The 27,636-nt window shown below is 42.2% G+C and overlaps 1 protein-coding gene across 1 annotated transcript in view; it reads right to left on the bottom strand.

The window, feature by feature from the left end:
• Positions 1-27,636, bottom strand: part of GPX3 (glutathione peroxidase 3) — a 34,919-nt gene continuing 7,283 nt past the window's right edge. The window contains exons 2-5 of the mRNA XM_077468323.1: positions 10,398-10,551; positions 7,141-7,258; positions 3,508-3,607; positions 1-577 (exon numbers count right to left, since the gene is read on the bottom strand). Of these exons, the coding sequence (XP_077324449.1) occupies positions 335-577; positions 3,508-3,607; positions 7,141-7,258; positions 10,398-10,551 (615 nt within the window). The 3' untranslated portion in view covers positions 1-334. The remainder of the gene's footprint in view (positions 578-3,507; positions 3,608-7,140; positions 7,259-10,397; positions 10,552-27,636) is intronic.

The raw sequence follows: 27,636 nt of genomic DNA, 5'->3' as shown, positions 1-27,636 counted from the left end.
TTTCTTTATGAACAGGTAATGTTTATTGAGTACCAGCACAGTTACAGCATCACCCTAGAGTTCAGGCAGAAAGCAGTAAGCCTCTGATAATGCTGTAGACCCATCCCAGGATGGTAGAGATACTGGAATGCACTGAACAGCATCCTACCAAAGTCCTGGTTTCCAGGTAGGTCCCGTACTGGTGTACTTTCAGACCCAACTTTCATGCAGATGGTATCTCAGCTTACCTTAGGTGTCCTGCCAACTACCCAAACATTTAGCAATAAGAGCACAAAAAATATATAAATCTATATAAACAAGCAGGGCAACATTAAGCAATGGTGTTGACAAACGATTAGTTTTGATCCCTTCCCAGCATCATGACTCTCTGAAGTCCGGACTGTGTTTTCTGGTAAGCAAGCACGTCCCGCCTTACTTGAGAGACTGGTGTGCGGGGAAACCATCGCTTCACCGGGCGGCCATCAGGTCCAACTAGGAACTTCTCAAAGTTCCACTTGATATCACTGACCTTGAGGGGTTCCCAGAAAAGACGATTCTGAGGATTTCCAAAACTATCACCCACAGAGGGGCAGGAGTTCTGAAGATAGAAGAATTGTTTATTAGTAATGTGGGCTACAACGAAGTCCATTTTCTAGCATAACATTTGCAAACTTTTTTTTACACCCCCTTCACAGGTGACACATTTCCGTTATGCAAGAATTGAATGTATATATCACTTAAAATACAAATAACTACTTAATGGAATACTGTCCTTTAAGGCATACCCCCAGCCCACCTGAACTGAGTGAGCTGCACTCAAGAGGGAAAAGCATGCCTCAACTAGGGGACAGCTTGACCAAAGCTACAGGTGTCTTTTACGACATATAAGGGGTTATTTACTAAAGGAAAATCCACTTTGCACTGCAGGTGCACTTGAAAGTTAAGTCGCTGTAGATCCGAGCTGGACATGCAAGGAAAATAAAAAACTGAATTTTGGCTTGCACATGATTGGATGATTAAATCAGCAGAGCTTGCACTCATCTCTGATCTACCCCTTAGATTGAGAGCGACTGCACTTTCAAGAGCACTTGCAGTGCAAAGTGGATTTGCCTTTTCGTAAATAACCCCCATAGTCTTTCCATCAACACATATTTTGAGGTGTTATTGCAATATTTACTAGGGATGCGCGGTATATCCGATGATATATTATCATCCGAAAATAGGGTTATTGGCATTTTGACGGTAGTATTAAAAAAGGTGCCGATAATGATAATCCTGTTGACTTTAATGCAAAACGCCCTCTATTGACTTCAATGCAAAAACGCCCCCTTTTGACTTCAATGCAAAAATCGCATCCCATTGACATCAATGCAAAAACACCAGTCATATTCATTATTTTATATTTATTATTTTTATAATTTTTTTTTTTTTTTAAACTGTCCATTTCAGTTCCGGTTTTCGATCAAGTGCATCCTGAATGTTCAGTTTCAGTCCATTGGCAGAAATAAAGCTTGAGGCTTGTCTAAACGCATGTTACCGATAGGCACGTTTAGCACATGAGCGTTAATTAATTTCAATGGACAGAATAAAGTATTATTCTGGTCAATGAAACAAATTAAGAGCCGAGCACTGGACTAGTGTAAACATGTTTAAACGCTTGTAAAAGTTTTAGACACTTTTAAACACTGCTGCCAGTAGCAAAGACTTCTAGGAAAGTTTGAAAAAACATCCTGTGTGCATGAGGCTTTTAATTTAGCTCGCTATGAAGAATCTCTCGCAGTCTTAGATTACAGAGCTGTGTTGGCTGCTATATCACACTGTGTCCTGTAGTGACGGTAAAAGATCTGTAAGCACTTAGTCGCCTGCTCCCCCCCATAAAGTATTCAGAGGCACTCTTTTAAACTGTCTGGTAACTTCTACACTGCTAAAGAGGTAGATAGAGGGACAAAGAAGGGGGGAGGAGAGTGTACCCTGTGTTTTTTTTTCTTCTGTTAATGTAGCGTACAGAAATTTTGGACACTTTCTTAACAGTGCCCATGTCCTGGGCTGTCCCACAGGCTGAAGGCACTCTCTGGCAAGAGGCTTTTCAGTCATTTTTAGAAGCATCTGCCTCCTGTATTTTTGCTGATGCATGCAGGCTGCATCACTCTCATAATTCTTGGATGCAGGTACTATTGACAGACCCACACAGAAAGAGATATACACATCTCTGTACACCATACAGGCAGAGCGTTGGGATGTGGACAAGTCTGGAGCGTAGGAAAAGTGATCACTCACCACGTGACATACCTCCCAACTAGCTGGTCCTTTCATGTTGGTCTACTGCACTATACAGATTGTTCTCCTTTTTTGCAAGGCTCTGATGAAGAGGGAAATTCCCTCGAAATGCGTCAACCCACTTTGAGTATTTACCCTTGCATGGGCATGTCTCATTTTTAAACTTTTAATGTGTATATTTTGTAACCCAGCTTTTATGAAAACGTATGAACTTTTGAATCATTTTATATATGTGTTTACTTTGCACTTGAATAAATCGTCTTGATCCTAGCAGTTGATCATGCGCCTTCCTCCTCTTTCTTTTTTTCCACTCAACCTTCTTCAGACCACCCCAGGTCAGTTTAGGCAGCGGGACACGCACGATCAACTTTCACGTTTATTTCTCATTTTTCTTTACCCCCCCCCCCCCCCCTTTTTTTTTCTTCCAAAAAAGGCCTACCATGGTATATCAATAACGCCTCCAGGAGCGCAAGAGAAATTCTTTCTTTGTTTACCTTGTTAGCTGTCCCACAGGAACCAGGACCCAGACAACAACAAAAAAAACATATCAGTGGGTTTTAACTCCACCCCTCCCCCCACTTTCTATCCAAAATGTAAAGTTTTGGCTATACATGAGCTTTAATCACTTATGTAGCCCTAGGCGTGTAGAAAACAGGTTAAAAAATATAAAGGTTTCTCTAAGGCCGCGTACACATGCGGGGACTGTTCGCCCAACTTTGTTCGTCAAACAGTTTGAGCGGACAGTCCGCTCAAAATTAGCATGGACGGACTTGGCCACACACGACGAACGAACAGTCCGCTGAAACTTGCGCGATGACGTGAACGGCACGTACGACGGGACTAGAAATACGACGTCCTATACACTGCAATGCAACCTTCGCCGTGTAAATCCTTTCTGAGCATGCGCGGAACTTAGTTTGACGAACAAGCCTACACACGGGCGGACTGTCCGCTCAAACCAAGTTTCAGCGGACAGTTTTACGGAATTTCCGAAAAACTTTGTTCGTCAGACTGTCCGCTGAAACTGTCCGCTGAAGCCCACACACGAGCGGACTGTCCGCCGAAACACTGTTCAGCGGACAAAGTTGAGCGAACAGTCCCCGCGTGTGTACGCGGCCTTAGAAATTGACTTCTGAAGACTGACCTGACTGGCTAGTAATTGTGCACTGTAAGAAAAGACTTCAAAATGCAATAAATTAAGTTGAATATTCCGAGTAGATTTTTGGTGTTTTATAACCTGTTTTTAGGTACCTTCAAAAAGGTGAATACTTTCTGCTCTTTCTTCCCGTTAACATCTCCTTTCTCAAATAGCTGGAAGTTTGGAACGAAGCTGCCTCCGGGACGCACATATCTGTAGAAAAGGAACAAGTTACATCAGCTTATTGTATTGTTTGTATTACAAATGCAAAAGTATTCACTCTCCTTGGCATTTTTGGTGTTGCGTTGCCTCACAACCTGGAATTAACATGGATTGTTTGAGGATTTGCATCATTTAATTTACAGAACATGCCCACAACTTTGAAGATTTTTTTTTTTTTATTGTGACGCAAACAGATAGGACAAAATAATAGAAAAAGTCAATGTGCATAACTATTCCCCCCCCCCTAAAGTCAATACTTTGTAGAGCCACCTTTTGCGGCTATCACAGCTCCAAGTCGCTTTGGATAAGTCTCTATGAACTTGCCACATCTTACCACTGGGATGTTTGCCCATTCCTCCTTGAAAAACTGCTCCAACTCCTTCAAGTAGGATAGTTTGCGCTTGTGAACAGAAATCTATAAGTCTGACTACAGATTTTCTATTGGATTGAGGTCTGGGCTTTGACTAGGCCATTCCAACACATTTACATGTTTCCCATTAAACCACTCAAGTGTTGCTTTAGGAATGCGTTTTGCTAAAGAATATCCCTGTATTCAGCACCATCCATCTTTCCCTCAACTCTGACCAGTTTCCCAGTCCCAACTGCTGAAAAACATCTCCACACCATGATGCTGCCACCATCATGTTTCACTGGATGGTGTTCTTTGGGTGATGTGATGTGTTGGGTTTGTGCCAGACATAGCGTTTTCTTTAATGGCCAAAAACTTCTCATCAGACCAGATCACCTTCCTCTATACATTTTGGGAGTCTCCCACATGCCTTTTCGCAAACTTAAAATGTGCCATTTTGTTTTTTGCTGAAAGTAATGTCTTTCTTCTAGCCACTCTGCTATAAAGCTCAAGTCTATGATGCGTACGGCTTATTGTCATCCTATGTACAGATACTCCGGTCTCAGCTCCTCCGGGGTCAGATGCTCTGCTTTGTCAAGGAGGGTAGGACGGAGAAAAGGACTGACTCGGAAAGAGGAAATTCCTTCACCTATTCTCTGAGAAAAAAAAGCCCTGGAAAATCACAAACTATATGCAGACATGGTTCACTCCACTGTGCCTATTTTTTTTTTATTCAGTAGGGCTTTTAAGGCTGTGACAGTATTAATGCTCCTAGAGGTACAGATCCAGATCTGGTCCCAGTTGCCTTTGGTTACCATACCACCCAAGTCTTTGTCCTATTTGGAATTGTAAGTGGGGAAAAAGTATGTATTATATTATGGATTAGATAAATTGGGAGTATAGGAAGGAAATCATGGCTGGGGTATGGGGGTTAGTAGCACAGAGGCTTTTAAAGTTTTCTCAAGTTAGAGCTTCATCGTGACATCTCAGGTTATACCAGTAGTACTTACATAGTTAGTCAGGTTGAAAAAAAGACACAAGTCCATCCAGTTCAACCACAAAAAAAAATAATAATAATATCATACCATATATCCAATTCTATACCCACAGTTGATCCAGAGGAAGGTTAAAAGCCCCAGCAGAGCAGGATCCAATTTGCTACAGCAGGGGAAAAAATTCTTCCTGATCCCCTGAGAGGCAATCGGATTTTCCCCAGATCAACTTTACCTATAAATGTTAGTACCCGGTTATATTATGTACATTTAGGAAATAATCCAGGCCTTTCTTAATAGAAATACTTAAACTGGAGTTAACAAAAAAAAAATCACCCTGGGGGTAGGGTAAGGATGGAAATAGTTTCATTCATTCATAGTTTGGATATATATATTGGGTTATATTTCATCCTTTAACAAAATGCAACAGCATTTGTATATTCCGATAGGTTTCCCTATCAAAGCCAGTGGGGAGAGGAGGTAGCTGGAGTATTTAATATCATCCAACATGCTCAGGGAATGGGCAGTGGTGGCTTATTCACACCAGCTACACAAGATTGGTAATTGTTATAAGGTTGCAGAAGTAAAGCTTCAATAAAGACCCACAGTTGGTTTCTTGCATGGCATGCGATCTGTCCTATTTGAGCTGCGTAATATTTTGAAATGTGGGAAAAGCCAAGGTCACCACCATTACTCCATTTTCTTTATTTTGTTTTATTTAACAAGCTAAATATTTTTTTAGAGACAATGGGAATCTATTCTGTGGGCTGGAAGTATTTTTCACTGCATCCTAGGGAAGTCTTACATGCCATTAAAACAGAACTCAGGTCAGAGTGGAGCTACCCCAAAATAACTTGGCTAAACACTTATGGCTACTTATAATTTAGCATTTTTGTACTTGAGTGTATATCATCCCCAACAATTAATTTATCTTAACTTCTCCATTTTGCTCCCATCAAATGTACCAATAAAAGTGTTTATTTTATTTTTTTATATTTTTCAATAAGAGTAACAATTACCTGTTGATCTTATCAAAACTTTAGACACGTCCAGCATCTTTCTCACTCTGTCTCACAAAGCCTAATCAGCCCCCTGCCCAACCCACCCCAGTTTTTATATTGGACTACAGAACAACTGCTCTCTGTGTTGTTGAGATGAAGAGAGGGGGGAGAGATTCAGTGGTTTAGCAAAAGACAACTGGACAGGGCAGACACCATTTCTTGTGATTTAAGTCCCCGAAATGCTGTATTATTAGCCCACAAAAGGTATATTAGTAGCTAAGTGCTTTTCTTGTAGATCAATTATTTTTCTGTGCTTGTAGTGTAAAGAGACAATGCATGGCAATGTGCATATATGGTATAGATGTATCTCTGATGTTTTTTTACATTTTGTCCTTTTAGTAAACATGTGCAATTTTTTTCGTTACAAATTCGTTTTTTCACAAATTTTGACACATTCATTCATTCGGAAATATCTGAATTAACGAAAAACGGTTTAATGGATTTTTCCAAATGTTCGTAAATCTGAAAATTTGTATTTGTAAATTCAAAAACCCAAATATTTCAAAATTGGAAATAATAGCTTAACCAATACTAACTATTAAATTATAGGTATTGGCATTTCCTTTCATATTTGTCTTTTAGTGAACGTAACGAATACGAATTTTTCCGAAATAACGAATGCTGTATCTAAAGGAATGGAATGTAACAAATAAAAATAAATAACAATAATAATAATTAAAACTTTTTATTATTAATTTGTTCCGCTCCATTTGTTTAGATGTGGCATTCGTTATTTCTGATAATTCGTAATTTCAGATTAATTAGTATTCATTACATTCACTAACAGCCAAATTTGAAAGGAAATTCCAATACCTATAATTTAATAGTTAGTTATGATTAGTTAGTTATTCTTTCTAATTCTTGGATTTTCTTTCTTATTTCCGGATTTTTGAATTTTCTAATTTATGGATTTTCAAATTTAGCAATCATAATTAATAACCCGAAAAACGAAAAAAAAAAAAAAAATGATTGAAATGAAAACTAACACATTTTTCAGCAGCACACGTCTACCCTTTAGTAATGAATGTTAGGTCAATGATTGGCTTCCATGGTTTCCCACAAACACTTGCTCTGTGAATCAGGTGGAAAATGTTTGCATAGTGACAACTATTGCCCACTTACTTTAATCCATGCAGAATTTCATCATTGCTTCCAGGTTCCTGTAGACCAAATTGATTGCAGGGAAATCCCAAGATGACAAACCCAGTACCTCTCAGTTCTTCTTGTAGTGCATTCAGTTCTGAAAGAAAGCCACGTGTGCAGTAGAAAATGTTATAGTTACTTTTAGGTTCCGCTATTTCACTATTAAGATAAGATAAGATAAGATAAACAATAAAACCATTTGGGGAATGCCAATCCCGGCACACTAGATTTATAACCTTGAGTCATTGACCTAGAAAAAGTATGTTGTTATCTATGAAAAAGTCCACAGATATCTATTGGAGGCTTCTTATTGGCTCCTAATGTGTTCATAATGATAACAATTTCAATCATGCTGCAGTTTTACTGAGTTTTTTTTTAACGACTCAAACAAAGCTAAACAGAAGTCAGCCTAACCGCTAAAAAAACCTAAAAAAAATGAAAAACTACGCTTGCAGTGGGAACTACATAAAGCAAGCAGAGCACAAAAAGAAGCAATTAAAAAGTCATGAGGATTTTCTTACCACGTTCTCAACTTGTGCTGAAATACACATTCCCACATCCTATTTGCTTTGTTGTTATTGCTATCAGGGCTTAGCCAAGTAATATAAAGTTATATGGGTTTATTTGCCACTACCAGTCTGTTCCCAGGATCTTGCTGACAAAAGAAAGTTCACTGTGTATCTGTGTAACCTTATTAAATATTTGTCTGAATACAATTCCAGTGAAAGTAAAATGAGTTCAATCACAAGATGTACCCAACACAAATATAAATGATATTTCCAGTAAACAAAAAGAAACAAACATTTTCTAAGCGTTATAAAATTCTGGACAGAAGTCAGGAAAGATCTCCAATAGACTATCCCTCATTGGTAGAAAGGATGAACCACCGCTCCAAAGTAATCCTCGAGGACTGAAGCTCTGTCTCCTATTGATGAGCCTCAGGTGCTGACCATTACACATACCATGAGCAAACAAGCAGGACAAAACTCTGGATAGCCGCACACTGGAAAAGGACTTAAAATCCCATCTTTAATTGAAACAACGTGGGTCACATCAAAACGAGATATAAAAATCCACAGCAAAAGGAATAACAGGGTACAGGAAAATGCTGATACGTTTCGCACCGTAATCAGTGCTTACTCATAGTCTTCAAGTGTTTTTCCAGTGTGCGGCTATCCAGAGTTTTGCCCTGCTTGTTTGCTCAGACTATCCCACCATTCCGGCATTCAGCAGTTGCAGAAGAAAAATGTTCATTCTGTTATTCAAAATAATAATAATAAAAATTTTGAACCGTTTCATTTCATTGTGGCCCCGCTCTTTAAAAGGTTAAGCACCCCTGGGATAAAAGAACTCCCATGCTCAGGTGTAGGACTTTTTGTTATCCTGGCCACACCAATTCAGGTGGCTGAAGATTCTGAACCCAATGGGAAAATGTTGGGCCGACTAGAGAGCCTGCGGATGTAGCATCACTGGAGAGGCGTTCACCAGAGTACCTGGAGAAAAAGTCTCTGTCTATCTCTCTTAAAGTATTTGTAAGCCCAGTCACCCCCATCAAATCATTCTCTGCAGCTATTACCTTTTGTAACACCCTCTCCCTTTAGAATGTAAGCTCTACAAGCAGGACCCTCCTGTACCTTTTGTATTGAACTGTACTGTAAATGTATTGTCTATACATTGTAAAGCACTGCATAAACTGTTGGTGCTATATAAATCGTGTATAATAATAATAATAATAATAATAATAGTTACACCACTTTTACCTACAGGTTAGCCTACAATAAGGCTTACCTGTAGGTACTGGAAATATCTCCTAAACCTGCACGGATATTTTCCATATACGATTGCACCACCGCCATCGGTGCATGCGCACTAAACGATCTTGCCGTTTGTACAGAGCCTATGCTGTGACCAGTGGCTCCTGCGCATATGCAGGAGTGACGTCAGCGACTCCGGTCAGTTACAGAGCCATAGTCTACGACCCTGGAAGGAAGAGGGGTGAAGATGAATGCGGCCACCAGTGAGGACATTGGGGACATCATAGGCTTCGTTTGCAGGTAAGTGGTACATAATGGGCTAGTATGCGATACATACTAGCCCATTATGCTTTTACTTTGCAGGGAACAAAAGAGGAAGTAAAACCCATCAAGGTTTACTTCCTCTTTAAAGGGAAGGGAAAAAACTGAGACTCGAAGAAAACATACTGGAATTGTGTTATCTTAGGACAGATAAGCGTTTTGCATGCTGTTACCATTCAAGTCTATAGAGGTAAAAATCACACCCCCACTCTAAACTGCTACAGGATGCTTTTCAAAATCGCACTAGCATTGCACTGTATATATGTGAACATCCTCCATATAAAGTGATACATTTTCAATTGCCATGTGATTCCATACATTCTGGAACGCACCAATGTCAACCAGGGCTAAGTATCAGGAAATTTTTCAGACATAGAGAGAGATCAGTTTGGGTCGTAGATGAGTAATTAGCTGCTAATTTTAGCTTTTAGAGATCTTAAGTAGCTAGGCAGATCCACATTTAGATCCTGAATTTAAAGGATAAGTTCACCTTTCATGTTACATGTTACACATATGTTTAGGGTGTAACATGTAACATGTTATGAATGCACCGTAAGATGTAACATGTTATATCTGCTGATCGCTGGTGCAATGCTTTACAGGCTCCTGCAACAAAAAATTATATTTGCACATTTTTTTACTGGCAAAAATATAGTGGATTTATTTTTTAAAGTGAACTTATCCTTTAAGTCTCATATACAGTAAATGTGTGATTTAAACTTACTGGCCTCTGACTCCCACGAGAATGGGTTCAATTTATTGCATTTATTCGAAAATCAGCCAGTGTATGGTAACCTTCATGTAAACCTGTACTTTGAACTAGGCAAATAAACAAATAGAAGGTAGTGGCATTACAAGATGTTAATCTGCCACTTTAACCCTGTATTTACAAGTATGGGGGAACATATGACATGCTTCCTGTTTCCTAGTGTGTAGTAGTTGCTGCCTAAGTGGCCAACCACCAGGCCTGAGCATTGTCACATGACCTACAGGAATGTTTAGAGGTTGCAGCAGCAGATCTGGGTGGTGAAGGTAAATTCCCAGTGGTGTCTATGGTTAAGTAAAACCTTTTCCTTGCCTAGGCAAATACAATATTGTGTTGAACAATATTAGAATGCATTAAATATTGCATTGGTTTGGAAACAAATTAACATAACTTACCTATGTACTGCATGGTGAGCCCTCAGTAGGTGGCCACATTCACAAACAGTACTGTCTTCCCCTGATATTGCTTGAAGGGGATGAACTGACTTCCATCTAGTGTGAGGGCACCATAGTCATAGATGGTTCCAGTCACAGAGTTGTAGCAGTCAGTCTGAGACAAGACAATCACAAACAATTAACTTCTTGATGAATATAACAGGGATTTTAGTTACAGATGAAAAAGGTAGATATTAAAACGAATGTAGAACTGATCCTTCACATAAATAATTGGCATCTTCTATATTAATATTGTAACCTGTAGAACACACATGTGTATATTTATAAGACTTGGGTGAATCTAGGCACATTCCGATAGCTAGATTCATCCTTGTTGACTGGCAACCTGTTGGCCCTCACCCCTTTTCTTTGCAGGATTTGTAACAGTTTCTAGTGGTGTGCACAAGGCAAAAATGCTGACATAAGCTTGCAAATGTGCCCATTCTCTATGGCACTGGGAGAATATTCATTTGGGTCCTGTTGGTGACTGACAATGTGATAAGCATTCTAGATAGCAGAACTGTGAATGGCGGGAATCATCAGTGATTGTAAAGACAATTTTTTCTCTATAAAAATAACAAACATATTATACTTACCTGCTATGTGCGGTTAGTTTTGCAAAGAGCAGCCTACATCCTCCTCTGCTCGGGTCCCTCCTCAGCTCTCCTGCCCCCCCCCCGTTGAGTGCCCCCACAGCAAGCAGCTTGCTATGGGGGCACCTGAGCCGAGTCACAACTTCCTTTGTCCATTCAGACATGGAGCCCCAGTTCGGCCCCACCTCCTCTCTCTCCTGATTGGAGAACTGACTTTGATTGACAGCAGCGGGAGCACCGTTGCTGTGTCTCAGCCAATCAGGAGGAAGAGTTCTGGATGGCTGAGGCACTTGTGTACATTGCTGGAGAAAGATGGGGCTCAGGTAAGTATTAGAGGGTGCTGGGGCGGCTCCTGCACACAGAAGGCTTTTTATCTTAATGCATAGAATTCTGCTTTTACAACCAGTTACGGTCAGTGATTCACCATTTGTATAGTTCAAAACCATTTTAAAATTGGTGCTAGCAAAAGTAACAATGGCTATTCTGAGCAGATATTGCTGAAACTTTAAGCATGAATTTTTCTTTGAAGAATGGGAACGTTAGATGCTGAATAAACAGCCACTAATGTGACACGATATGGGCAAATGTATTGAATGCACAAGCTAATCCAGCAGACAAATGTGCATTATATGTCAGACATATCATCCAACAAGGCTTTAGAAGTAAAAAGGCAGTGGATGGTCTTTTTTTTTTACTTTTACATAAGCAATCCAACATTCAGGCCGAATTCTGCAGTCTACCAATACATATGAAAAAAGGGATACCTATTAATGTTGTAGAAATGTAATCACAATGTACTGAGTACATTCTCCCAGTATATCAAATCCCCTTAGCTGACTTTATAATATTGTCATTATTTATATATAATAATTATTTCTATATATATGTATGCTTAAAGTAAGTGGTTATAGTCAGGTACCAACAACAGCTGATCCCTAGTAAAAACAAAAGCCGCCCGAGCTTTATGAGTATACATAAAAATTTTCCATATTTTTCATATTCAATGGAAGATCAGTTTATGGGAAGTCCAAAACTTCACAGTTGTCACCAAAACAAGAGTAGTGGAGAAATCTGTAATCGTTCTTGTTACAACTGTCTCAGATGGGATTTACCCTTACTTACTGTACATAAGCTATCCTCCTACTTTCTATTGTGTCTACGACAAAGGAAGTGAAGATAAATCCCCCCCCCCCCACTGGGTCACAGACAAAAAAAACATTTACAAATATGTTTTGGCTTTAGATAGTCTTTGAATAGATATTGAAAGGTCAGGAGAGTAGATGATCACAGATCAGTAGATGGCTTTTAGTGTTTTCTGCATGATACAGACACTTGGCTTAACCACCCGTCTTTCTGTTCTGGTCATAAACCTACAGACACTAGAGGGTTATCCAGTTGTAGATGTACAATATGGATGCCAGATGATTATTCCTATGAACTATCTTTGTAAACAAAAATAAATCACTTCACATTGGGCTTGCATATGTGTGCCTCTGTCAAGGTCAGGGCATTTACACCAGTGATACATTCCTCTTCAAAGCAGGTTTGGCCACTAGAGTCTTCAAACATAGACGTTCCTTAATATGAATGTAAACAACTGGGTCATGTGAACATTCTCAAGTGTCTTTATGTACCTTAAGTCACTTTAGAAATGGAAATCCTGATTTTGGATAGCTGAACGTCAGCCTTATTAACTACTAATTTCATAATCCTAGGAACACCCATTTAAATAACATTTTTAAGCAAGAGTTTGCTATGAATATGTAAATGTTAACATGTGGTTTGTATTTCATATTTTGTATACAGTCTATGGAAGCCATTTAGGTCTGGAACTCATTTGCCCGTACACATGATCGGAATTTTGGTCAGAAAAAGACAGATGAGAGCTTTGCATCGGAAAATGCGACCGTGTGTATGCTCCATCGGAATTTAGCTGTCCGAATTTCCGCCAGCAAAAAATTAATGTTCTCAATTTTCCAGACGGAAAAACTTTTTATCGGAAATTCCGATCGTGTGTATGCAATTCCGACGTACAAAAACCCACACATGCTCAGATTCAACTAGGAAATGGAAGCTCTTGGCTACTGGGTATTGAACATCCTTTTTCTAGTCCCATCGTATGCGTTGTACGTCACCGCGTTCTTGACGGTCGGAATTCGGTGTGACCATGCGTATGCAAGACAGCTTGAGCGAAATCCCATCAGAATTCCGTTGGCATTGTGCAGGTCAGTGATAAAAAGAGCAGGGATGACTAAAGTTGCTGGATTACTTTTTAATGAATCAATAATTGCTGCTCTGAGTTGTAACCTCCTTGTATTTTTAAAATTTTTGTGTGTTTTGGAACACACCTGGATATATAACTATCTTTACCTGTTGGTGCTGTCCACCCTCTTGAATTTGTGTCTTTTTCCATTGTGGGCGTACAATGCTGGATTTTGGTATGTAGCTCTCCACTGGTGTCTGTTTGCCCCAAATAGGCACAATAAGCCCATACTCTTGACAGTATACTATTTAGCAAGCCAGAGGGTGGCAATCTACAAAGTAGAGTAGGGACTGGCCTGAGGGGAATCACTTTGGTGAAACTGGCTAGCTTGAATATGTATTGAAACGTGGGAACTAAGGCCTTGTTGACAGGCCGTACTAGAGCAAAACACCCATGCAAGGGCTGTGTTTACCTGCATGGGGATACACAGGGGTTCTGTGCATCCCTGTGCAGGTAGCCCCATTGATGTCAATTGTGACACTGCGGATGCAGGGACACAGCGTTGCGGCCCTGAACACCGACAGTCTCCATAAACAAAGCGCCCATTTACATACTATGGGTTTTTAGTTTATATGAGTCTCAAAGATTGACAGGTTGGCAATTTTCTTTAATGGCTTTACTGGCTAGGATAGCAGATGTGTTTAGAAAACTCTCAAATAATTTTTTTTTTTTTTTACCTATGGCAATCATATCCAGTTAAATATTGAGGCTACCACTGTCCAACTCTTTGGGTTGGTCATAACCAAGAGCTCTTCCGTGCATTATTCCTGGGACTACAGCCCTTTAAAAAGTCCTGAAAGGCTGCCTTTAAATATACTAATACACAGTACATCCTGAAACATTCCTTTAGCAATTATTATTTTTAAAACTATTTTACATAGCAACGTGTAATTTATATTCAATGGTATTTTTTGATAATGTAGCAGTCCCATTAAAGTAGCTTAAAATAAGACCAAATACTGTATGCTGCATCACAACAATTTTTTAATAAAGCATTAATGTAGAGTAGCACGCCTCCCACGGCTTTCTGCTGCAGGAACACATAATGTTAAGTCAACCGCCACTCGCTGATCTCAATGGAAAAACTAGAGGATTGTATTGAATCCAGTTGCTTGTGGTTGTGAGGTTTTGTTTTCCTGGTATTTTTAACTAGCAGCAGATGTTCTTTTCCCCTTTTTAAAATGGCCAGGGAGAAAGACATTTCACCCAACTGGCAGAGAGCTAGTAGCTAGTTGTAGAACCTTCTTGTAAACAGGATGCTGAACAGATGCTTGTGTTTTGGTATATCTTGCTGTCATATTTCTAAAAACACAGAAACGAAAGCTGACTATAGACACGTGAGTTTGGTTGGATGTGCAGGCACATTACGATTGGCCACGCTCATAAACATGCACACATGGCCTGGCAAAGTGAACATATTTATGGCATGGAAGAAAGCGAGCCTCTGCCAGATGGTGACAGCTTATTTTAAAGGAAATGGCAGTGGTCAGCAAAATGTTCCCCAAAATCTGTATATTGGAGATCTCAGCCATAGACGTAAAATTGTTGTCCAATATATAAACTTAAAATTATCTAGATTTTTTTTTATCTAGAATGTAAGCAGAACTTTACCCATAACAATGTGATAAAAAATAATGTTCTTTAGCAAAGAACATACATTCAACATTAATCATTTTTCCTGATTCTTCTTGCTGGAGGCTGCCATTCTGCTGAAGCCCAGAGCCCCTGGGCTTCTTTAGTCTGCTGGCATATCAGGCTCTAATGGCTCTGATTTTTGGCACAAAAATGGAGAGTAAGGCCGCGTACACACGCGGGGACTGTTCGCCCAACTTTGTCCGCTGAACAGTGTTTCGGCAAACAGTCCGCTCGTGTGTGGGCTTTCAGCGGACAGTTTCAGCGAACAGTCCGCTGAACAAGGTTTTTCGGAATTTCCGAAAAACTGTCCGCTGAAACCTTGTTTCAAGCCTACCCTCGTGTGTAGGCTTGTTCGACAAACTAAGTTCCGCGCATGCTCAGAAAGGCTTTACACGCCGAAAGTTATAATGCAGTGTATAGGACGTCGTATTTTTCGTCCCGTCGTACGTGCCGTTCACGTCATCGCGCACGGTTTCAGCAAACTGTTCGTACGTCGTGTGTGGCCATGTCCGTCCATGCTAATTTTGAGCGGACTGTTTGCCGAAACTGTTTGACGGACAAAGTTGGGCTAGCTGTTGGCACCCTACATTGCTTTTAATTTCATTTTACTCTATTTTTGTGATCACCAAGTCATTATTAACCTTTTGACTTTAATAAATTACCATTTTTATACCGTTTGACCCGCACCATGTGGAGCCCTCTCTTCTTTTTTTCCGTCCTTTTGGTCTAAACCCCCAAATATCCTCCTCCCCATTCGGGGGAGATTGGAGTATCAGTGTAACGGGCCGCGTCTGAGCTGGACTACAAACAACCTTGATGTTCCATCTGTGAAATACATTATTGGGCATACAGCCGTTTGGAGTTCCTCCATCAGTTCAACGGGCCTCCCTCCACACACTCCTTGGTCCCAGATTGTGACCTCAAGCCTTTCAGACTCAACTGTCATACGACTGTGTGAGTCCAACAGAGTTGGTAAGAAGTATTTATCTACCTTCCTTGATGTTTACAGTCAAGCAGATTCACATGAATACACCCGCCTAGTGTGATTTCTTCCTCCTTTGTGACGGTTCGGTCACCCCCGTGCCAGCTACATTGTGAAATGTGTGCCCAATTTTGGACTCTTTTTCTCTAGGCATCTATATGATTTATATGATCTTTGTTACATGATTATCCTTTTAATTTATGTTGACTACACCTATTACCATTGAAGCGCTACACTATTTTTATTTTTTGTTAACTGAGCATGTGCAGAGAAGGGTGACACAGTATATTGCTGGCTTTAAAACAGTTTTTTACATTTATTTATTTCACATACATTAGCTATACCAGCAAAAAGGGGCCAGCATGAAGTGATCTAGCAGGACTTAATTTTTTGACTAAAGTTCCACTTTAAGAAATATCAGAAGAGCCATTGTGGGCTGTAAAGGTGCAGCTTCTGATGCCATCATTCTCATCCTCTCTAATTTTTGGCAAGTGACTGTCCTAGAAAATATATGCGAATATCAGAGGTCCCCAACCCTCACTAGGGGTGCAACGGATCAAAAAACTCACGGATTGGATCGTTCCTCGGATCAGAGTCACAGATCGGATCATTTTTTGGATCAGCAAATAATAGATGAATTTGCAAAAACCTCTTTTTCTCTGGCCAATGCCGATGCCGATATTTAGAAATCGCGACGGCCGATGGCTAAGATGTGATGCCAATTTTTTTGGGCCGATATGTTAGGCCGTTTTTTGTTTTTTTTCCCCTTCATCTCATAAAATCTAACAGTTAGACACCTTTCACACTGGTGCATTTTTCAGGAGCTTTTGGGCTAAAAATAGCACGTGTAAAGTGCCCGCAAAACGGCTCCCCTGCAGTCTGTGTGGAAGCCCGAGTCCTTTCACACTGAGGAGATGCACTGGCAGGACGTTAAAAAAAAGTCCTGCAAGCAGCATCTTTGTAGTGGTGTACACCGCTCCTCCACCACTCCTGCCCATTGAAATGAATAGGCTGCTGCCGAAGCGCCTGCAATGCGATTTGGCAGAGGTGCTTCATGGGCACATTTAACCTCTACCTCGGCCGCTAGCGGGGCATTTATAATCCAGCTAGCGGCCAAGGAATAGCGCCGCTAAAATGACGGTAAAACACCGCTAAATCTAGCAGCGTTTTACCGTCAACGCCTGCCCACTCCAGTGTGAAAGCAGTCTTAAGTAATAAGTGATACAGAAAATGTCTTACATTTAAACATTTATTAAACAAAACAAACCTCCAATCAGTTCACTTGTATGTATAGTTTAGATTAAAAAAAAAAAACTATATATTAAATACACAAAAACAGGTAATCAAAACTTTTGGGTGAAAAAAATGGACTAACTACTGTTTTTTTTTTTTTAAATCATTAGTGTATTTTTTCCAAAAAAATTGCGTTTGAAAGACCTCTGCGCAAATACCGTGTCACATAAAATATTGCAACAACTGCTATTTTATTCCCTAGGGTCTCTGCTAAAAAAAAAAAATGTGTATATATATATATATATATATATATATATATATATATATAATTTTTGGGGGTTCTAAGTGATTTTCTTTAAATCAGGGGTGCCCAACCTTGGTAACCAGTTGCGGGCCACAATGAGCGGAGCGGACGGATGACAGGTCACTGCTGCTCTATAGGCCCTCCGACCCGATCCACCCAGATGGAGGGGGACGAACTCCCTTCTATTTTTTTATCAGATTTTTAGGACCGGATTGGAGGCAGGCAGGAGTAAACGGAAAAAAGCCTGTTTACATCTGCCGCTCTGTAGAGGTGAATTGAGGGTCCGATTGGGTAGGGTCGATCATGTGAAAAGGGCATAAATTGCTTTAACACTGATGTGCTGCGGTTTACCCACACCGCGGGTGCAGGGTAGTGCATCTGTGTCTATCCTGTGGGTTAACTGAACTTTGCCATAGACTCTGCCTGTGGCAAAAGCCGATGCTGTACAGGAAGCATCAGCTTATGGGGCTCTGCTCTGCAGCTGTTTTCTTCCCCTATGACGGGTAGGCAACCTGCAATCTGGGCTTGCTAACCCGCCATTCCAGAGCAGGAGGTCACGGGCCACATCAGAGGGCTCCACAGGCCATATGTGGCCCCTGGGCCATTGGCTGGCCACCCCTGCTTTAAATGGTTAAATTGAGATCTCCTACATGCAGTTCAGTTCATTGATAATTATAAACATTGTATCTCTTTGCTCTTTTCTTGGCAGACTGGCCGGAGAAGAGACAAGTTGTTCCACTGAAGTCTTCAGGCAACTTGCATTGACTTCTATTACAGAAGTCATTTGCAAGTTGCGCTGTAGATATAATCAGCCTTTTTTAACAGCACAATCGGCCGATGCCGATTGATTAAAAAAACTCCAAATATCGGCCGATATATTGGTCGACCTCTAATGACAACTATACAAAAAAAAAAAACACTTGTGCTTAGTGTATGGGACCGCAGCACTCACAAATGTCTGAATACAGGACATGAAATATTAAATAAATAAAACAGTGGGACATACACACTTTTTTTTTTGGAAGTAAAGTCGCTGTAGATTCGAGGGGGACATGCAAGGAAAGTAAAAAACAGCATTTTAGCTTGCACATGATTGGATGATAAAATCAGAAGAGCTTCCACTCATTTCACATCTAACCCTTAGGCCGCATACACACGCGCGGACTGTTCGCCCAACCTTGTTTGTCAAACAGTTTGACAAACAGTCCGCTCAAAATTAGCATGAGCGGACTTGACCACACACTATGAACGAACAGTCCGCTGAAACGATGTCGTGAACGGCACGTACGAAGGGACTAGAAAAACGACGTCCTATACACTGCAATGCAACCTTCGGCGTGTAAATCCTTTCTGAGCATGCGCGGAACTTAGTTTGACGAACAAGCCTACACACGAGCGGACTGTCCGCTCAAACCAAGTTTCAGCAGACAGTTTTACGGGATTTCCGAAAAACTTTGTTCGTCAGACTGTCCGCTGAAACTGTCCGCTGAAGCCCACACACGAGCGGACTGTCCGCTGAAACACTGTTCAGCGGACAAAGTTGGGCGAACAGTCCGCCCGTGTGTACGCGGCCTTAGATTTAGAGCGACTGCACTTCCAAGTGCACTTTCAGTGCAAAGTGGATTTGCCTTTCGTAAATAACCCCCCATGGTGTCATAACCCACCTTCTGTAGTAATATAATCCTAGCAAAAAATGATAACATACTTTAACGAGATACAAAAAAAAAAACAGACTTCAAATGGTCTTTAAAGCCCAACTCCAGGAATTCTACAAAACCTACCATTACAGTGTCCCCCACCAAATCCCAGCAGAAATTAAATGCTCTTTCGGTCTAGCAGGACATGAAACGGCTGTTACACCTACATTATCCCACTCCAGATGACTCCAGCACGCTCCTTCACTCCCTCCAGTGCTCTGGGTGGTTTCTCATCATCATCACATACAATGCAGGGCTATAAAACCTGCATTGTATATAGAGGAGGCAGGAGGGTGACCGCGGTCAGGAGCGCCCAAGATAGGAGGCTTTTACGGGACCAAGTGCAGTGATTGAGGGATCCTGCTTGATTGAGGAATAAGGTAAGTATTCCTGCTCCCCTAGATGGTAGACGTTGCCATTTCCTTGAGTTGGGCTTTAACCTTCATACACATTTCTGACAAATAGCATATATGCGGTATAGCTGCAACATGACAAATGTTTTTAGTATTCCTTATACAGCTTGTTATGTTCTGATTCTGCAAACTGCTAAGTTAGCCACATACAGTACTGTATCTACACAATGTTGCAAGCAACTATGCTTTCCATCTGTGGCAGATTACAATTATCTACAACTGAATGGAATCTTCACATAGATGTGCAAATATTTCATTGTCAGCTGATAACTACAAACTACGGTAGTTCCACAAGTCACTGGACACTGTCCAGCAAACACCTGGTGTATACACCTATTATATAACCTTAGTCTGGTATTGCAGGAGCGTGTAGTTTTGCAATAGAATAGCATGCCCATAGACATAATAGGGGTCAGCCATGCAGACACAGTATGGCGGAACTTCACAAACTTTGCTTTCAAATTGTCCATGCTTGGCCATCTGTTCTTGTGCATGTAAATACAGAACAGCTAAAAGTGTGGATAAGTGGCACTGGCAGATGTGAGCAACACTTACCTTGTAAGTTAATAATAGAGACTGGGTCAGGGTTGGGGGGGGGGGGTGGTTTTTTGCTGGTTGCTATCTACACACCTTAAGATTTCTTTCACTCAGCCTTGCCAGTTATTAATTCCCCCATCCATGCTAAAGAGTGTGAATGCAGAAATATCTCCTGCCTGCTATATGTATTCTGACAGCTGGCACCCACAGCTCTCAGATTGCCTGAACACTGGCTGTATCTGATTGATTGCAGAGACTGTTCAGCTCACAGTGCTGACAGGGCCACCCATGGCTTGAATTTTAGCCGGTTTATCAGGAACCAGCTGAAATTCACTCTGTGTATGGCCAGATTAATGCACATGATTGGCTGGTTCTTCAGATAGCATGTAGCTGGCAATGCTTGAAGCCCCCTATGGACCTGAAATTGTTCCACAATGCAGCCAAAAACAGCATGCTGGTAAACTTTGGACACTATTTCTGATAATGTTTATAACATCTCTGCACTTATCATTTATTTCTTTAAAGTGGTTGAAAACCCTTACAGACGACTTTGACCACAGGTAAGTCTAGATTAAGGCTTACCTGTAGGTCCATGAAATATCTCCTAAACCTACATGGTTTAGGAGATATTTGCAAAAAGACAGGCACTGCTGTCTATGGCACATGCGCCATAGACAGTGGCGAGCAGGTGCACTGAGCATGCCGCTGCTAATGGCGCTATGCCGTTAGTGGCGGCTCCCATGCGCATGCGCGGGAGTGACGTTGTCGCTGCTCCGGCGCTGTGAGTGGCCGGAGCAGCGATAGCCGGAAGAAGATGTACGCTTCGTGCTACAGGGGACAGCGGTGACATCGCTGGCTCCTGTGTCAGGTAAGTGAGACATAATGGGCTACTATGCGATGTAGCCCAAAGAGGAAGTAAACCCATCAGGGTTTACTTCCTCTTTAAGTAAACTTGTCACTTTTCTGCATTCAGGGCAACATCACAGATGCCCTTGACAGCCCTTTCCTCCTTCTAATTGTAGAGCTACCCCGAAGGAGATTTGGGTCCCCTGCTCTTTCCTTGGCCCTAGAAGGAGCCCCACTCTTGCTCACACCACAAAAGTACCTTGCCCAGGGGTCTCCCGGTAGTTACACAATAAAGATGCACACTAGCTGTGATAAAAGATTCAGATTGTAGTGGTAGAAATAAAATGATAATGGCAAGGCAACCGTTAATAGATTAACCGATAAACACAATGATTCAACTTAGTGATCATACAATATATTCAAATACCCCTTTAAGTGTGGCCACCTATGTCCTGCAGGACCAAGGGCATAAATAATAGCCCTCTTACTGGGAGATTGCTCCCCAAGTGAGACGTCCTGTATATGGTGTAGCAGAATGTCCCAGAGAGAGACAGGTTTTTACATCTCCCAGGCTCCTCTCACACTTTTAGGGATCTCTGATCCAGATCCAGTTCAGATCTTGGTCCTCTCCCCCAGGCCAATTTAAACTCACTTGTGACAGACACCCTTCGCTCTCTGCCTGGGAAACACAGACAACACTGGTCTGTGAGAGCAAAAGGGTTGGTAAAAAAGCTGTTAAGCTGTATATGTGGAAGCTGACAAGCTGTAGGCTTGCTCAGCCTGGTAGTTAGGGCCTGTATATATTGTGTAGTTAGTGCCGAGACACGGCTAGGTTTTTGTTTGTCTATTTTTGTTCTGTTTGTTTTTCTGAAACACTGTAAAGCACCTGTATATAGACTTGTATACATCACCATTAAACACCAACCACACTGTTTGTCACTACCTCACTGGATTTGGTATCTGTGCCTGAAAGACTGCTTATCCCAGGGAGCTTTGTACAGCCTACCTGTCCCCCAGGTTACAATGGGTAACAAAGAAATGTATAGTCTAGCTCACTTGTAGGCCCTCAGTCAGGATAGTCTAGGTTTAAGCCTAAAAGAGAGAAAGAAAAGCTGTTAAACCTCTTGCACACAGTACTGCCAGAAGAATAGATCCATGGTTTGAACAGTGTGAGAATTGTTTTTTGCCAGCTAGATGGGGCCCTTACGTTGGCGTGCAATGCAAGGTGCTGTCCTTTTATGATGTGGAACCAATTAGATAGTTCCCTTAAAGAGGCAAAGTTTTTGGCAAAGGTCACTTTAATGCCACATACACACGATCGGAAATTCGGCCAGCAAAAGACAGATGAGAGCTTTTGGTCGGAAAATAGGACCGTGTGTATGCTCCATCAGACTTTTGCTGGCCGAACTCCAGCCAGCAAAAGATTGAGAGCAGGTTCTCTACCTTATCGAAAATTCTGATCGTCTGTACAAATTCCAACATGCAAAACTCCTACGCATGCTCGGAAACAATTAGACGCAGGCTCGGAAGCATTGAACTTCATTTTCTCGGCTCGTCGCAGTGTTGTACGTCACCGCTTCCTTCTTGATGGTCGAAAGTTCAGAGAACTTTTGTGTGACTGTGTTTATGCAAGCCAAGCTTGAGTGGAATTCCGTTGGAAAAACCATGCAAGTTTTTTCTGACGGAAAATCCACTTGTGTGTACGGGGCATAAGGAAACAAAGTTGTTGGCCTAGTTTACTTTAAGACAGGAAGTTGCTGCTACAGTTCACTTTAACATGTGGAGTTGTTAGCCCAGTTCACTGTAAGATATGGAGTTTGAACTTAGGCTGCAAAAGTACCCTCTTTACCCAGGTCGAAGTAAATGGAGCTATAGGGGAGAATTTTGCCTAGTAAGGGTTGACTTAGTTCAACTACCTGTGGGCAGTGGTCTTGATAGCAAATAAAGAATGGCAACTTGCAACAATGAAAAGCACAGGTTTATTTGGCTCTGATAGGGACCAAATAAATAGTTAATAATAGTTAGTTTTTATAATCTTGACAGGCTTGGCTGACAATATGAATTAAATGTAACTGGTAGCAATGCCATGTGGGTAAGGGACCCCCTCACCCAGTCCTTTTTCAGCAACACAGAGAAGCGTCAGTCATCTTGCTGTGGGGGCCCCCTTTAACTTAGGATGTGACTGTGGTGGCCAGGACAAACATGCTCCTGCAGCTGAAGGGTTTCTGAGGAGTCCTTACCTCACAGCGATCGATTTGACAGTCTCCATCTCAGCTTACCCAGCTATACTGTACACTTCGGCTCAACCCAATCAGACCTAGAAGGGCACAGCTCAGCACAGACTCGCATACACACCTTTCAGCAACATCCCTCCCCAACTCCCCCTGTGTCTGTCTGGGCTTTTTTTTATATATATCCTTTTGCCCCTTGGTGATTGCTTATGGGCTCTGTAGTTTGGCTTCAGCTTTACTGTGGGGAAAGTCTTGCTTACAGTCTACCTGTATTGGGGCTATGGCAAATAGAAGTACTAAATGCTGCCATCTTGTGTATAAATACAATACTGCATTCTCAGTAACAATGCACAGTGTTACAAAATACTTTGCCATGTTGGCTGCCACTCTACTTGAAAATAGCAGGAAGTCCTAATTATAGGAGGAGCATGTGACCTTCTCCCCTTATTTCAACAATGCAGTGTCCGTCCCTTGTTATTACCCCAGTGTAAGCTGTGGCATAAACTGTGTTCAGGAAGGAGAAGGAGCAATGGAGGGAGATTTGGTCTATCAAGAGCATAAACATGCAAAGCGACAGGTTCACTTTTCTAACAACTTTTTTATGATGGAAATCTATCCTGTGAAGTCAGAACATCTACATTCTTGTTCTAGGTTTTTCACTCAAGTAGTGTGGTAGTATTGAAGTAGTGAAGCACAGATGAAGATGACATCCCAGGAGGTTGAACCATCAAAAACAAATCAACAATGCAACTCTCATGCTTTTTTGTGACAAGTTTTCTTTAAGCCACTGGTTACTCATTTAGGGCTTTTGCTACTTGGATCATTCTTGATTTTCCAATAAATGGTTGGCAAGAATTGCTATTCTCCTGTGATCTGGTCCATGAGTCACAAAGCCCCACAATAACCAGAAAAGTTATTGCGCTGTCTGTCTGGGAGTACATCTAGTCTATAAAGCAGCTAAAATGGATTCACTTTGTACAACAAAGTCTCCAGTCATTTGCAAGCAAGTCAATTTTCCACATGGGTAGCACATATGATGTTTAATCTGTCTCACAGCTCTTTCCATATCATCTTTCACTAATGGCAGCATTGTGATTCAAAAGGTAGCACTGATGTCTTCCATCACTGTGATTCTCAGTTTAATTATCACCAAGCGGAATCATTATTTTTCCTGTACTACAGTGTCCTCTAAAAATGATTTATTGGTTTCTAATGAAATCGCAGCTACAGTAAATATAACTGCAGCAGGTAAATCACTCAATAACCCCCTCTGAGGAGACAATATGATTTTAAATTTTAAAAAGTACTGTTTTTAGCCCCCCCCCATCCTTTTTTTTTTTTTGCATCTCGGTGCTGCAGATCTCTTGCTGCCTCTTTGAAGCCACTTTCTGTCTATATGTACTTTCTCCAGCATCATCAGCATGTCACCGTTCAAGGCCGGCTTCTTATGGCTAGAAATTGTAGCCGAGTGCTCTGTCCCCACTCTCCATGCTTGTGTCCCTCCCCATTCTCTCCCCCCCCCTCCCACCACCACCACAGCCAGACCACTGTGAAAATGGTGCAGCTGGGGAGTGAACTGGACTGTGTGCTCTTTTCTTCCCCATCTCACGTCACTATAGCGGATCGCCACCTGCTTTGTTTCTTTCCTCCTGGCAGTGGCAAAAGACAAATCAGAGAGGTGGAGAGGAGGATGATGAAACATGTAGTCCCCTTGAAGGCACTGTCCATTGAAAATAATGGAGCATGGACTACAGCCCCTTGCTAGCCCTGAAAAAGAGAGGAGAAGGGAGCAGGATGTTCCTGGGCAAAATCCTTCTAGAGAGACAGACCAGGAGAGCAGGAGGATCTGTTGCAGGTTGTCAGAGAGAGACTGAGCTACTGGAGCGTCCTCTACTGAGCTAAGTACCTGAAAAGTAAAAAGTAAAGAGCTGCGACCTGTGTGCAGAGAGAGACTGAGCCATTTCCAGAATACAGATTTACTGCTCTACAGACCGGAGTCACCCAGGCAACCCAGAGTGAGCAGATGTCCAGCTAGAGGGATCATTGTTGCGGTATCTCTGGGTCTGATGAGAGGGTCTTGTGGCCATTACTTGCTACCACCGCTAGAGACTGAGCCATCAGGAACTACCTAACCAGCTACCTTATAGCTATAGAACTGCCTGCAGGCCTTGCTGACTTTCTCAAAGAGCGTCATCGGTTAATGGGCCCCAATGTTTAGACGCCTGAAAAGTCAGGGGGGTATTTATTTTTCTGGTATTAACCCACAGCCAGGCACAGGGTATTTTATATCGGTGTCTTTATATGTGCTTGAAGTGATTTATATTCAACCATGTGTGTCAGAGGAGTTGAGGCTCTACACAGAGAATCCAAAATTACCATGGTGTGTTTTTTGAAGTTGTAATTTTTTGTCAATTTTTTTGGGAAAATAAGGAAGTTAAATAAATAAAAGGTTTTCAATTTAACAAGTTATTTCTCACACACAGCATAATCATACTTCTAATTACACCCCAAAACATGTTGCGCTATGTCTCCTCTGTATAGGGATACCACATGTGTGAGATTTTTTCACAGCTTAGCTGCATAGGGGGGGGCACAAAATCCAAGGAGCACCTTCAGATGTTCTAGGGGGATAAATTATGCATATAATTTACTGATTACCTATTACATTTTGGAGGTCCTGGAGCACCAGAACAGTAAAAAACAAAATGACCATCTTTTTGGAAAGTAAACATCCCAAGGTTTTAAGAGGCATGGTGAGTCTTTTGAAGACTTCTTTTGTAACAATTTGTGGGAAAATGTAGTGTCAATTTAATAAGGTATTTCTCACACACAGCATAAGCATACTTGGAATTACACCCCAAAACACATTCTGGTACTCCTTCTGAGTATGGCGGTACCACATGCATGAGACTTTCACTGTCTGGGCTGATTATATACCGGACATTGTATCTTGTGAATCACACAAATCAACAAATTGTATCAAAACGAATGTTCTAAAATGGTCACCTATAAATGAGTGGTCAAGGAATATAGCTTAGCGTAGCATTACCTATAGCCATCCCAGTTCTTATAAGCCAAGCAAGCCTAGCTTACTAGCACATGACTACCCCCAGGAATATCATGTTCACTGACTAGGAAGTACAGTGAGGCTGAAGAAAGGAAAACCAAAAGAGTTCCTGTGGTTCCAGGAGTGTACTTGCTGGCAAAGGAAAACAGGCCAGGATCCAGGGGCGTAACTATAGGGGGTGCAGCAGTCGCGACCGCAACCGGGCCCTGTGATGCAGGGGGCCCATGCAGTCCCCTCTACATATGGCCGGCAGCAGCATAGGCAGCTAGGGGTACCAGTGCACCATGCACACGGATGGCTGGAGGTGGAGGGTGACTAGCAGAGCTCCATGCTAGACTATTGCACTGGCTGCTCTTTTGTTGTGCATTCCCGCCTGACCTGTGTCCTCGGCCGGCTCCTCAGAGTACCCCTCTCCTGCTCCATGCATTGCCGCTCAGTCCGATGTCTGTTCTCCCCAGCCAGAGTCCCCCCCCCCCCCCGAGTCCAACCCACACTGCACACTTCTCTCGGGTAGACAAACTTTAAGCACACAGATGCAGTGCAGCCCTATGAGAGCCCCCCGGAGGACACTGCGGGCTTGTTTGCCAGCCCCCCTCCTCCCCCGTCATACACAGATGATGAAAGGTCTTTCTGGGAGATATGCTGATCGCCCGTCCAGCACACTGGATGGAGCCCAGGCCAACATGGATGAGTGCACGGCCTACAGCTTGGTCATGGTGAGTGAGAGGACCCCATCCCCCACACACCATTACATACCCCCTCCATCTCCCCCTGGGGACAGGGACCCCTTCTCACGTGGGGACAGGGACCCCCACCTCCCCTGGGGACAGGGACCCCTTCTCACCTGGGGGCAGTAACTTCATCTGCCCTGGAGAAAAGTACCTCATCTCTTCTGGGGACGGGGACCCCATCCTGCCTAGGGACAGTCCCCCAATGGGGCACCTAAAAAAAATTTAAAAAAAAACTACTGATACCAGTGGTGGAAATACAGGGCTCACAAAGGTCATACCTGTGACCACGCCCTGGAGTTCCACCGCCGACTCGGAGGGAAGGGCCCTGGCTGGGGTTCAGGGGGGCCCTTCGTGGTTTCTTGCATCGGGGCCCTGAAGGTTCTAGTTACGCCACTGCCAGGATCATTACAAGCAGCAGGCAGAGACAACACTGCACTGGTGTGGCAATGATCGGGAACATTGTTGCTGGCTGCATTGGTCTGATGACACTGGGGACTAGGTTGGCAGCAATCATGACTGCTACTGCTGATCTATACTGGTCAGATGACACTGGGACTGGTCAGGGCCGTCTTTAATATTGATTGGACCCCAGGCAAAAGAATTTTTGGGGGCCCCCTCCCATGCAATTTCACTCTCCACCTGCTCTGAGACATACAATAAATAGAAGC

The sequence above is a fragment of the Lithobates pipiens genome, unplaced genomic scaffold, assembly GCF_037356315.1.
Source record: "Lithobates pipiens isolate NorthernLeopardFrog02 unplaced genomic scaffold, aLitPip1_a1.2 Scaffold_8, whole genome shotgun sequence".
In the NCBI taxonomy this organism is placed as follows: Eukaryota; Metazoa; Chordata; class Amphibia; order Anura; family Ranidae; genus Lithobates; species Lithobates pipiens.
Note: the sequence above shows the minus strand (reverse complement) of the source record. Positions and strands in the feature narration are given on the sequence as shown.